A 13,810-nucleotide genomic window follows, 5' to 3' on the forward strand; every position below is an offset into this window, starting at 1 on the left:
ATCATCGTCATTATCAGTTATATATTTAGTAGGTCTAGGTTTTAAAACGTTTACATAGTAGTGTTATTAAACGTTTAAATTGATGTTGTAATTTAATTTTTAATCTATAACTTACGTTTGGCATATGTGATATGTCATATTTGTATACTTTGTTTTTTGCGGTTTTGTACTTTTATAAATATTAATTATTTATATACAATTATAGAAATGTTAACAATTATTTTACTATTATTTTTACATTTTAATATTATACATAACGTGGAACAAGAATGCGGTTGTAATGCTAACCGCGAGACGATTAAAGATAGAGTTAATATTGATAATTCGTTCAGTCTTTCAAGTAAAGAACAATGTCCTGTAGAAATAAAGTCTGAAAACATTTTAAATGATAAAATACAATTTACACCAGAAATGATGCTTATTCCAGAAAATACTTATGAAATTGGCACTGACGACGTAGTTATAGAAAAGGATAACGAAGGTCCAAAGCGACTAATTAAATTGAAAGGTTTTAATTTAGATAAGTTTGAGGTATCAAACAGGGAATTTAATATGTTTACTGAATCAACTAATTACAAGACTGAAGCAGAAATATTTGGTGATAGTTTTGTGTTCACTCTTTTCTTAAACAATACATTTAAAGAGCAATTAAAAGATTATCGAGTTATGCAGGCACCCTGGTGGTATAAAGTATCTGGCTCAAACTGGCGACATCCTTATGGTCCTGATTCTGATATTACAGGTACAATACATGTTTATATGCATTGTGCATTGGTCAAGATATTTTTAACTACACCAATTCTAATTCTAATATGCATGATATTGCAGAGAAGGCAGAGCCTCCAGAATTCAGCAGAAAGTGGGGAACTGAATGTCTTAACACCAGGTTCCCTCTACTTACCCTGCTGTGTGTGGGATACAATGTGTTTCCCACATTTCACTGAAATCTGGAGGCACTGTGTGTTGAGTGGCGGAACTCAACATCGCACTTTGCCTCAACACCAGAGACACTTTGTTTAAAGATGTATGATCTTGAATAAGTTTTGGCAGTATGTGGGAAAATGTAATATTGGCATTAAGCTAATATTTGATAAATTTAAGCAAATATGGAAGCATGAGAAATACACAAAATGTTTCATCTATTTGTTGAGTTTTAACACAAATGAAAATACTTAAAATACATAATTCTGTCAATATTTGTATTGTGATATAATGTCAATATTTCAATATGTTATAATACTTAAAGTTCTTTCTAAAACATTAATTATTATTTATCGTCAAGTTTTACTTAGCATTCCAATAATGGAATGATGAATCACCACATGGTATGCGGGTGTCGCTGCAGAGAGCGAGGAACTCAGTGTGTGGGGCTTTTCACTCAAGTGTATGTTTAAAGAGTCCTTTTAAAGCCACATTAGAGTTCTCTTCCACTGTCTGAGCTGCTCTATCCATCAACACCAAATAACCAACCTACATTTATGTACAATATTTTTTTTATGTATAAATAAGTATATGACCTTGCTATGTATGTGATAGTGTGAGGTAATTTTTTATTATATATCTCTTTTTTATGAGGCTGTCGTGGTGAATGAGCACAAACTAGCGACTGTAAACGCGATGGTTGAGGGTTCGATTCCCACTCGGCGAAAATATTTAACAAATAATTTTCATTTCTAAGCAGAGCGCGGAATTGAGTTCCGCCCCTCAAGACGGAAATGGGAAACGTAAGCGTCTTAACACAAGGTTCCCTACAGCTTGAACTTAAAAAAAAAACTTATCTTAGGTATAATGGATCATCCTGTTATTCACGTATCTTGGAATGATGCTAAGGAATATTGTAAATGGAGGGGAGCTAGGCTACCGACTGAGGCAGAATGGGAAGCTGCTTGTCGAGGAGGACAACGAAATGTGACATATCCATGGGGTAACAAGTTGTTCCCTAATAGAAAACATATGTAAGTATTTAAATTATTTTTTACTAAAAAAATGATATTGCTCAAACATTCAATCTGTATACATTTCCTCCATAATATTATACTTAATTACAATTTAATTTAAAATAATGTTTTAGTCTCTCTTTATACAAAATTGTCAAATAGACATTGGTTTCGGAGTGTTTTATCACTAGGACGTGATCTTCTCTTTCCTGCTGTATGCGAAATACACGACTTGAAATTGAAAAAGAAAACTCTTCTTTTTCTTTGAAAATTTTCACCTCCCACGCCATTTTTGATTAATGATAATAATTAAACTATTCAGGGCCAATATATGGCAAGGCACATTTCCAAATCATAATTCCGCAAAGGACGGATACATTGGCACAAATCCAGTGCAGCTGTTTCCCCAGAATGAGTTTGGCCTTTTCAATATGGCCGGCAATGTATGGGAGTGGACAGAAGATTCTTGGTCGAGTGACAATGTGAGTAATGTAATTTTACCTATTACTTATGCGCCAGTAATAATAATAAGGTCGTTGCGGCACAAGGCACAAGCGTGTGACTGTAAACTCTGCGGTTGTGGGTTCGATCCGATTCGTAGGAATTATTTTAATATTTTCATTTAGCTGCTCTGGTAGGCGGGTAAAGCGGGGTGCTCTGACTTCAGAATTTGGCGGGAAGTGCGGAACGGTTTGTCTTAACACTAGGTTTCCTCTGCTTAACCTCCTATGTGCTGGTTAGGTACAGCGCAAAGCTAAATAATAAAAAAAGAAAATATTATAATAACTATACATATATTGTTGTGCACTGGTCATCGGATTGTAAACGCGATGGTTGTGGATAAAGCGTAAAGCCAAAATATTATGACAGTTTATGATTTTTTTAAAACTTACTATCTAATATATTTTTTGTACGCTCTATTCAGAATATAACATGGTAGATAAAGAGAACTTAGTGTGTGTCGAACCACACTCCACGTCCTCGATTCGAACTCGATTTGCTTTATCTTATTTCCAGTGAGAGAAAATGAAAATTATTCATTCTCCTAAGCCGGAATCGAACCCAGAACCGCCGCGTTTACAGTCTGGACCCTGCGCCGCCGCAGCCACAAAATCTAACAACAAAATTTATATTTTTAGCCGAAAGAAAAAGTTAAAAAGGGTGGGTCATATTTATGTCACCGGTCATACTGCTACAGGTATCGATGCTCAGCGCGCTCCCATAATACTGACGATAGTTCGGCGGGAAATTTAGGCTTTCGTTGTGCTAAATCTTTATAATAAAATACTGTCCATTTTTAATTATGAAGCCTAAAAAAACATTTTATTAAATAGAAACTGCCAACTGTACATATATGCTGATTCATTAATAATTATATACTATTTGTTTATATCAGGGATGTCATGGAGCACTGTAACCGATGGATGTTCGATATGAAAGATATTAAAGTAGCTTAGATATGTAGGAAGTATCAAAGATACAAAAACAGCAGAAATTTTGAAAAAGTATCTCCGAAACAGATCCAAAAGTAACGCACAATCTGAAACAATTTTATATCCGTATAACATCCCTGATATATTATAATGCAATGTGTACTTATTTAAAACCATGTCTTTTTGTGAAAACTAAGTATTTTCGTTTAATTTACTTTTATTATACATACATATTGTATAAGATAACAAAAGTACTTAAATTAAGTGTTAAACTTCATAAACCTCGCAATTCAATATAAATGTCAGGAATTTTTAATATTGTATATTTTCTATGTTTTGTGTGCCTTAGCTATAAAAGGTTATAATTAAATGTCTTGAATATATGATTCTTTTTTAGCTTTACACTGTTTCTTGCATATAGCAGAGGCAGAGAAAACCTATTGTTAACAGTTTTCGAGACATTGCGTGTTAATGGCGGAATTTAACGCTACGCTTGTCTTGTTACTAGAGCGAGAAAATCAAAGTTCATTCCTCCTAGTGGAAATCGAACCCCCAACCGTTCCGTTCAGTCAGACGTCATTACGCTATCACAAATACAGTCAGAAGTAATAATGATATCGGTATATAAAAAAACAAAGTAACAAATTACTCTTACAATTTATTTGCATTTTTTGTATAAAAATTGCAATGGTACATAAACTGATTTCAATATTGCTAATGAAACTAAGTTTATTTACAAAATGGCGAACTTTTAACTTGTAGCTAGCTAGCCGCAAACAGCAGAACTGACTGGATTATCGTCGGCTTAGAGTGTAAACCGGCTAACATCCTATTAATCAAATTCTCAGTAGAGAAATGTTTAAATAAAACAATTACGATAATTGATTTGTGTACTCTCCTTTCAAGTGTTTGTATACTTACTACATGTAATAAAATAAGAAACGATATTTTTTTCCTTTTCAAATGGTATAAAAATATACTAGTACATAACGACAAAAAATCGATTTAGCAAGTTTACAATCTAAGCTGACGAATTGCAAAGCACCTGAAACTTGTAAGTACAAAATAAAAACGGAAGACCAAACACGAGTGTTAATGGTTATTGCTACAGAACCCGTTGTTTAAATTTTACTCAACTGTCACATGTTGTGAAAGAATGTCATATAGGTACATTATTTCAACAAAAATATTTATTTCACAACATATAACAGTAAATACTAAATAAAATATAATAAGCCCTTATCTGCCGCTAAATCACTGCACCCTTAATCTTTTAATATATAATATTTCAAATAAAATTGCAATTTTGTACCCATCTATTGTGTTCAGAACTAGAATATTATTTTTATATAGAGTATGAATGGGAATGAGTGTTAACAATAGGTTGCCTCTGCTTACCACGCTATATGCGGATTACAGCGTGAAGCTAAAAAAACAAGTATGCAGTGAATTTGGGACAGTCCATATTTATATATTTGGTATAAATATAAATTATAATTAAACAAAATAAATAGCCAACACAACCTTCTAAGTGAAAATAATAAAGTAACTGCATTGCATTTTGTACAAATTACTTATAATATTAGTTATAAATTACAAATCTCATAGAAACAAGAAATTTGATAATAACAACATTACAATATAATATATTTTTAAAATTTGTTAAAATATTTTTTTTATTGAATGGCAGTTATAAAAAGTAGGCAAAGACTGCAAATATAGGAAATAATTGGAAGAAATTGCAAATTATATAAGTAACACTTCATTCTTTATTCAAATGTACCATATTAGGAAACTTCATTTTCATATATACATACAATTTACAATTATACACTTAATTTTTCTTTGCAACTCATATCATTATAAATATTAACTAAAAAACAAATTTGCGAATTGTATTAAAACATTGAAAAATAATTGACAAGTTATTTTAGCATATTTCAAAAATATTATATGAACATACATACATATTCAGAGCACCTTTGTTAAAAATTCTAATTTCAATTTTATTTCATAATATAGAGTATAAATAAAAAGCAACGTCTAAATTGAATACGAGTACAAAACGCTATGCGATCACAAAATCTAGCTATACTTTGTATCAATAAAAAAAAATGTACACCATTGATACCGTAACAATTTATTGATATCTTAATTCACAAACCAACTAACTCAATCTGCGTGAACTTTCATATTTTTTATTTTATACAGATCACTTATTTAAAAAAAAGATGATTGTCTTAAATATACATTTAAATATATAATCTACTAAACATTTTTTTAAATAAGTGTTCTCAGAAAAATAACGTTTTTGGCGTTTCTTGGAAAGTACACGAAGATGCGAGTTAGCTGGTTTGCGAATAAGGTATCGATTTGTATATACACTAGATAAATCACATTTAACACTAACAGTCCAACACCACTGCCCGGAAGGTCCACATTACATCAATAGTCTAATTTGTTTGTCTATACTAATCCTGATACGGTCATTTTATAAACAACTCCATGTTGTATTTAATGTTTACGAAATAAATTGTATATTATAATATATATATATTATTCTATAATTCTATTATTAGAAAACATTCAAAGTTTTTAACGTAGCGGAATTCGAACCCGCGCTTTTTGGCGACCATCCGGTGCGGTTTCGCCTACCGTTACTTTACATATTTTCCTATAAAATATTCAAAATTCTACTGTTCTTAAAATACCCCACACTTTTCACCCCACATTATAACAAAGTTGCAAAAATTAGCAGAATTTAAGAAAAAAAAAATTAAACTTAAAAAAAAAATAAAATGAAATGCAAAGTATTTGTTCAAAATCATCAAGCTGATGGAGTATTTACTTGTATTACTTAAGGTTTGTATTTTATTCTAAGTCAGAGTCAGTTTATAAAATGACAATATTGAACTATGATCACAGTTAATGGAACATTTCATATGTCCCTGTCTTTTGCTAATAACGTGGTCCATAATGGTTAACGAAACGTTCCGTGGTCCATGACGTCGCTTAATTTCTAACAAACACGAAGTCAAAAATTTATTATTTCATATTTTAATGTATCATTCATCTAACATTATTTCTCATTTTATACAAAACTTTCTTTAACAAAATTAACTCACAACATATTGAGGTTTGCATTTCAAATTCCGAACGCGCGAGTAAATTCGTCATAAAAGGTTTCATTTACGGCCCTTTGACATTAAATACAACATTGTGCGTAGGCTGTATAATTTTTGACTTGTGCCCATTAGGTAAAAAAGTGTAGCGACGGGCGGCGCGCGCGCGTCCGCGGTCAGTTGCCGGCGGGCAGCACGGTGCGCGCACGCACCAGCCCGTTCGCGTGCCCGTTCGTGTAGCCATTCTTGACGGCGCCGTTCTTGTAGAGTTTTACGTCGTCTTCGATCTCCGTTGTTACAGGTTCTGGAGATTTCGCGCGGACCTGAAAATATTATACAAATTTAGATATACGATTTTATTTTTGATCAAGAGATACATTATCACACTTATACTTTTAATGGGTAGAGGAATAAATATATTTTTTTATTAGATTAATTGATATTGGTATACAGGTGCCATGTTAGTTGCAGCTTTGGTTTTTTTATAAACACATATATTAAAAAAAGACTTATTAGTAACACTTAGAATTCGTTTTTTTATATTCACACTGTATCCTGCATGTAACAGGGTAGGCAGAGGGAACCTGGAAACCTAGTTTATACAGACACTCTGATCTCACCAAGACACTTCCACTCCCAACATTCCGCTGAATTTAGGAGGCATTGCTTGTTGAGTGGCGGAACTCGTCACCAGAGCGAAAAAATAAAAATATTAAATATTCCATTTCCTTCAGTGGGAATCGAACCCATAACCTTTGGGATTTACAATAGTACGTTTATGCCCCTGAGCCACGACCGGCCTCGCTTAGATTTAGTGAAAGTAAACAACATTGAAGGTCAATGTATTAGCAATACTACCTTGGGTTTAGAGTATGATTGATTGTAGAAGTCTTTGAATAGGAAGAAGAACATGACGGCGTGCATTCCAATCCACCACACGAAGGCGCGCGGGTAGTCGCACTCGATGAACAACAGCTGGAAGGCATGCACCATTATACCGACGAATTGGGCCTGAAAAAATATGTTTATTTTTTTATGATACTTTTTTTAGCTACAAACTATATCCCGCACATAGCAGGTTAAGCAAAGGGGACCTAGGAACCTAGTGTTAAGACACTTAGTCACCATTAAGACACTTCCGTTGTTAATTATTATTGATGTTGTAATATATTAGTCGTTGCCAGAGCGAGGATATGAAAATATGTATTAATTAATTCATTACCCCCGAGTGGGGATCGAACCCATAACCGTCGCGTTTACAGTCGCAGGCGTAGAATATTCCCATACGTATAAGTATAACATATTTATTAAAACAGGGAAACACAATTAAAAAGTAATTAAAGCACAAATTGTGTGTTATATATTGAAAAGTGACACAAACATGAATTAATAATCACATACGAATTATCATACAAAGTGATTTGTTTTGTTATTATTAAGTGACAATTACTTTTGTAATTAATGTTTTTTTATTTTTCATTGTACGCAAATACATTTTCATGTATATGCAATTTAATGAATATTTTAATTTTAAAAACAATCAACTTTATGACTTGTATTTTTACAAGCGCATTTCATCACTAAAATAAATTTTATTAGGATTTATTTAATTATTTAATAATATCTATGTATGTGTGTCTTTATAATTGACAATCCATTCCCCAACCGTAACCTTTACAGCCAGACAGCTACATTTGATCAATTAGTTTCTATATAACATGAATAGTATTAAACAAGACATTGGTATCGCTAACTTACCATTTGTAGTGCAGTAAGATATTTCTTCCACCACAGATACCTCCTAACTTGGGGCCCCATCGCCGCCAACATGTAGTACGAGTACATAATGATGTGTACAAAAGTGTTCAACAGGCCGAAAAACGTGGAATGGCCGCCAGGAGTGAATTTAACACCGAACCAAACAGACATTGGCATCACTCCGTGGTGGATTACGTGCAAAGTTGATACATGATCGAATTTCTTTCTTAGGACAAAGAAGATCTGGGAACAAGACATCAAATTGTTTGTTAATGGTATCCAGTTATTATGGATTTCTTTTTTGTTTCAAGCATAGAAATAAAGCTTTATTTTTTCTTTATAATGCAGCGTAGGCAGAGGAAACTCAGTGTTATAACTACACTCTATTTTCCAAAGGCGAGTGGCAAAGTTCAACGTCGCACTGTGTCTCGCCCAATTCTTGTCAGAACAAACGCTATTCCATTCCACCACAAAGTAGTTAAAAAATATAATTGTAATAAGTAACTAGAAAAAACTAACTAAATTTTTTTAAATTAAAAAAGGACAAGATGAAAGATCATCACAAAAAGTGAATGAAGTTTTATATCTGGGAAAATATCTCTACCAGACAGGTAGAGACGGTGATACGAAAAAAAATAAATAAAATATAAGTAAAACTCACCGTATCAAAGAATTCTGTGAATTTCGAGAAGTAGTACCACCAACAAACATGAACCATCTGAAAAACGCACATACGTTTAAATAACGCCTCATAAAATATATAATTATATTTTATTATAAATAATAAGGCAATTTCGTACTAAGCATTAAAAAAACCTTTTCACCTGTAAGCCAAGTTCATAGGTCACTATAAATAAAAAAAAACATTGATTTTACATTACCAGCTAAATGAAAGTAATTCGTTAAAAATGTTGCAGTATAAATAGATGAAAGTAGAAAATACAAAGTTAAATGAAATGTAATGTTTAACGAAATGGTAAGCAAACTAGCCGCAACTCATATATTATGTATAAAATATTAAATTCTTGATTAAAATTTATTTACGACAAATTGTAGTTAGTACCAAATAAAAATTTATAGATATAATTATAGCATTCATTATTAAAATATAAAACTGAGGAATGTTTCGATAGCATTCAGCCTCTAAAGCAGCAATCGATGAATGCGATATCTGTTAAAGCGAACAATCACTCGCGGCCAGTGTTGTATAAAATTGAAATAAACATAAAATCTCGCAACAATTATGAAATTCATACAGCAATATATTATATAGCATGAGTTTAATGCTATGAGAATGTATATTTACATTGTAATGACGATACCTAATGACAATGGGAAATGGTTGTGAGACTTACAAAATCTATTATTATTTTTCCTAATCCTTGAATTAATGGAAAAAGAAAGAGTCTTTTAACTGATTTACTTTATATGTAATGGACAGATAGACATTACGAGCGATAGGCATCTATGTATATAGATTATGTCCACTTTATTACAAAAAAATTATCACAAAAGATTCTTTTCTCGACATTAATCTGTAATTAGTTATGATAATGATAATTATAGAACACGAAATTATGATAAAATTACACAACTAGGATATTAATTAAATCAGTATGTGAGTATGTCTTCTACAATAAAAACGCATATACGTTTAGCATTATTCAAATGCACATAGGTAGAATATAAGTGAAGTGCTATTAGTGAATTAACTAAAGGTAAACAGTGTCAAAGGGTGGCAAACTGCGAACAGCGGCGACAGAGATGGGTAGCTCCGAAGTGGTCAAGGATTTAGATCCTGTTCCACTTTATTTAATAGGACTGATTGGAGCGGTAAGTGGATCATTAAATAATAATTGTGTGTATATTTTAAATAGAAACTGCAATAATTCAAATCAACATAAAGAATTTTATAGTAGTCCATCCATTCAGCGAATCAATTAGGAAGTTGATATTTCAGTCCCCCTACTGATTGTAGACTATTTTAAGATGTACACAATATACATATATTTTCGGACCTACGCATCTCTAACATAGTTCAGACTTATGTTTAAATATGTGTAAAATAAGTAAGTTCGCCACCCTCGTACTAACTACTCGAAGACAAGACAACGAAAAGGCAAAGGGGGTAAAAAAGTGTATAATTCACCCTCATTGTTTGTGGACTTTTCGAGTGATCGACCGGCTGGCACTGAAAGCTATACCTCCCTGTGAACCAGCCAGCGGCCCCTATCTGAAACAATATGCCGACACCTGGCCCTGTGTTATTTGTATATTTGCATAGCGACCTGTTATCACCTCACACCCAACTCGTGTACTCCGACCTATTGGAACGAATCGATCCATAACGGCTAAGGCATACGTCGATCATTATTAATTATTATTGATACTCTCATATTAATTGTACCATATGCATTAGCTTTTATATGTTAGCATAAATATATCTCTTTTTAGAGTACCTCAGTTGCCCTGTAAAAATATCTATTTACACATCCTGAAATGATCAATGTCTATATACAGTGTGGTTAGTTTGTTCTCTTCCAAGGCATTGGTTGCATTCCATACACTTACTCTGGTTGCTATAGGATTGTCAGAGTAGTCCACAGGTTGGCAACGTAGGCTGTAATGTTTCAGCCAACCTCCCATCAAGCTCTGGGCACATTGTATTAAATCAATAAACGGAAACAACTATATCACCTCTTTACCAATATCTATTATTATTATGTAACTATATAAACTAATTTAACTTTAACAATATTTTTGTTAAAACACACTTGTGTTACATAATGAAAATTTCATTCGAATAAATTACTAAATTGTTAAGTAAATAGTTAATTTGAAAAATATTTTACCAATTAACCTGAAAGATTTTTTTAAAATTACAATGGTTAGATAATAAAAAGTCCCCTGGCCCACCTTTATCATTGTCTGAATTTTTTAAGCTTTATATATTATATTGTTTTATCATAAAAAGTCATAAAGCATAAAAGACATACATTGGATAAAAAATATGGAATAGAAATTTGAAATAAAGACTATAAAATATGTAATATAATTCAAATTTCAAATCACTGTTAAATATTTGAATAAATTACAACACATTATACAGAATGTTTTCAAAATGCAGACAACAATATTTAGATACTCTTTCTTGACCTTGGCTGAAAAAGAACCTTTAACAAATTATACAAAAATAATAAAAAAAAAGAAATCTCTTAAAATTGAAACATTGTAAGAAATAAAAAAAAGTCATATTAGAAGTATATATAGGCCAATAAAAAAGTCATATTAGAGGTCAGAATGTAATAATTATAGTGTTATGATTTTTATATCTCTAATAGTAAACAATTTTTAATATTGTAATGTGATACAAACTAACAGTTTTAATTCCAATTAGAATCCTATAGCAATATATTTTTTTATTTTTGTCAAAAAATTTTGTCATTTACAGTAGGAACTCTATTATTCGGACTATCAACTGCGTTAATTATTTTATACAACTTATGTAAATGTGCGTAAATGAGTACGTAATTTGTATAAGTCCTATATTGGAAAATGTTAATAATTTCTTAATAAACATTAATTTTCATTAATATGTCCTTGTTGCTTTTAATAGACATAACAATTTTGTGCTACATATGCATAAAAGCAGCTTCCTATATCTTATAAAACAAAGTCGCTTTTCGTGTCTGTCTGTTGTTTCTAACTCTTCTTCTTCTAAACCACCCAACGGATTTTAATACGGTTTTCACCATTAGGTCGAGTATTTTTCGTAGAAGGTTTATATATAGTTTATTATTTGTACATTCTTATGTAAATTAACATAAATACGATAAATATGTATAAAGTCCTACCCGCTGAGACACTTTCGCGCATGCGCTGCTCTAATGGTAAGTACTACATGAAAATAATGTACTGGAGTATTGTTCCTCTTAATAAGATCTACAAAAAAGTCCGCGACGGCATATTCGTATCTTTTAAGAATAACGTGTAGTGATCATTTTTTTGTTTAAAAATAATAATTTCAATATATTTTTTATTGTGAGAAATATTTTTCCATAATGGTATTAATCCTTATCCTTTAAAATACTTTATTAATTTTCTACGTTAAACGAAGATAAAATTTGCTTTTTACACAATTTCGAAATTGCGAATAGTTTTAGAGAAAAACGCATTTAATTGTTGACACATCCCGCCGTTGACACATCAGCTGTATGTTACTCAAGTTCCACTTATCCCTTACTCTCAGCATATAAATAAGTATATTAGTTACGTTGGCCATTTAATGTAAATCAAAACTGTTTTTTCTGTTTTTCATTTTAATAAGTACTTTAGAAGTTGTTACAATATCAAAAAATCCTTGCTGCGAAACGCGCCTCGCGACGTTATGCTTATACAAGCGAGTGCGCCGCGCCCGCCTGCCTTACACGCATCGGTGGTTCAGTGGTAGAATGCTCGCCTGCCACGCGGGCGGCCCGGGTTCGATTCCCGGCCGATGCATTCTATTTAATTTTCCTCACAGGCAACTACGTAGTGCTTGCTTTTCATCAGGGACAGAATACCCTCTTCAGCATTAACCACAAGTTCGAAAAAAAAACCCGCCTGCCTTTATAGCAACGAAGATTTAGATGCGTTTGCACGTATTGGATAATTGGAGTTGAATGTATTTTTTCAGCGCGATATATTGGGTTTCATATTTTTTATAGTAGTTATTAGTAGGTAGGCTTTTGTTTATAATTTCTTCCGTTTAAAAATAGTCATTTAAATATATTTTAATAAGTACTTAAAGAAGAGTAAAGATTAGTAGCACAGATTTAAAATTACGGTACCTACTTAAAAATCCTTGCTGTGTAAAACAATTGGAAAATCCTTATTGAAACTACGAAAATGCGGGTTGCATTAGGGTTTAATTAATTTTCACATTATCTTAAGTGCTTTGCAAAAGATACATTATATGAATAATCCAGTAGTAAAAGCGGGCGAAGCCGCAAGTGGGTCGCTAGTTTCTTTATAAATTCGATTATCTGGATTTTCGATTATCCAAATGACTAACAACAACAATTGGTCTGGTTAATCGAGTTTCTACTGTATTATTTATTTTTTTACTATATTCTTATAGAAACTTTTTCTCTAAAAGAATTGTATTAAGCATAAACTAGATAAATATTATTTTGCAAATGTTTATATTCCTATAATTTTTTAAAATTAAATATAAATTTGGAAGCTTACCTCATAAAACAGCCATGTACTAAATATTACTTGGGCAAAATTATAGAAAATTAATACATTGTTTAATTCAAATGGTTTTCTGTTTTCCATAAAACGAGGGCCTACAACCTGAAATAAATATATATTTTTTTACATCATTAATATTTTAATGTTATACCTAAAATTAACAATTACAATTCTTTCATTTTGAGTCTATAGTAGAACAGCATCTGACTTAGGCTAAGAAATTTAGATTTTTCTTGCTCCGGTGAGACGGGAATGTGGGGCATTAAGTGTTAAGACAATGTTCCCCAATAGTACTAGTGTTAATTAAGTAACATTTTTGAAATTA

General features: G+C 31.8%; 2 protein-coding genes across 6 annotated transcripts in view; one reads left to right on the forward strand and one right to left on the reverse strand.

The window, feature by feature from the left end:
• The first annotated feature begins 111 nt into the window (after positions 1-111).
• LOC146532565 (formylglycine-generating enzyme) lies at positions 112-7,017 on the forward strand. The gene is made up of 4 exons (XM_085195513.1): positions 112-742; positions 1,784-1,955; positions 2,260-2,419; positions 3,077-7,017. Exons 1-4 carry the CDS (start codon positions 208-210, stop codon positions 3,215-3,217), a joined length of 1,008 nt encoding a protein of 335 aa, XP_085051639.1. The 5' UTR covers positions 112-207; the 3' UTR covers positions 3,218-7,017.
• LOC146532566 (very long chain fatty acid elongase AAEL008004) overlaps positions 4,009-13,810 on the reverse strand; it is a 24,477-nt gene continuing 14,675 nt past the window's right edge. For 3 of the 5 annotated variants that reach the window (XM_085195514.1, XM_085195516.1, XM_085195515.1), the window contains 6 exons: positions 13,480-13,587; positions 10,400-10,483; positions 8,912-8,968; positions 8,251-8,493; positions 7,351-7,503; positions 4,009-6,815 (listed from right to left, as the gene is read on the reverse strand). In XM_085195514.1, coding sequence (XP_085051640.1) covers positions 6,669-6,815; positions 7,351-7,503; positions 8,251-8,493; positions 8,912-8,968; positions 10,400-10,483; positions 13,480-13,587 — 792 coding nt within the window. In that variant the 3' untranslated portion in view covers positions 4,009-6,668. Of the gene's footprint in view, positions 6,816-7,350; positions 7,504-8,250; positions 8,494-8,911; positions 8,969-10,399; positions 10,484-10,821; positions 10,903-13,479; positions 13,588-13,810 lie in introns of all 5 variants that reach the window. The other 2 variants (XM_085195517.1, XM_085195518.1) reach the window with 2 other exon arrangements.

This window comes from Heliconius melpomene, chromosome 13 (genome assembly GCF_056956725.1).
Source record: "Heliconius melpomene rosina isolate 202511_hmr_F chromosome 13, ASM5695672v1, whole genome shotgun sequence".
Lineage (NCBI taxonomy): Eukaryota > Metazoa > Arthropoda > Insecta > Lepidoptera > Nymphalidae > Heliconius > Heliconius melpomene.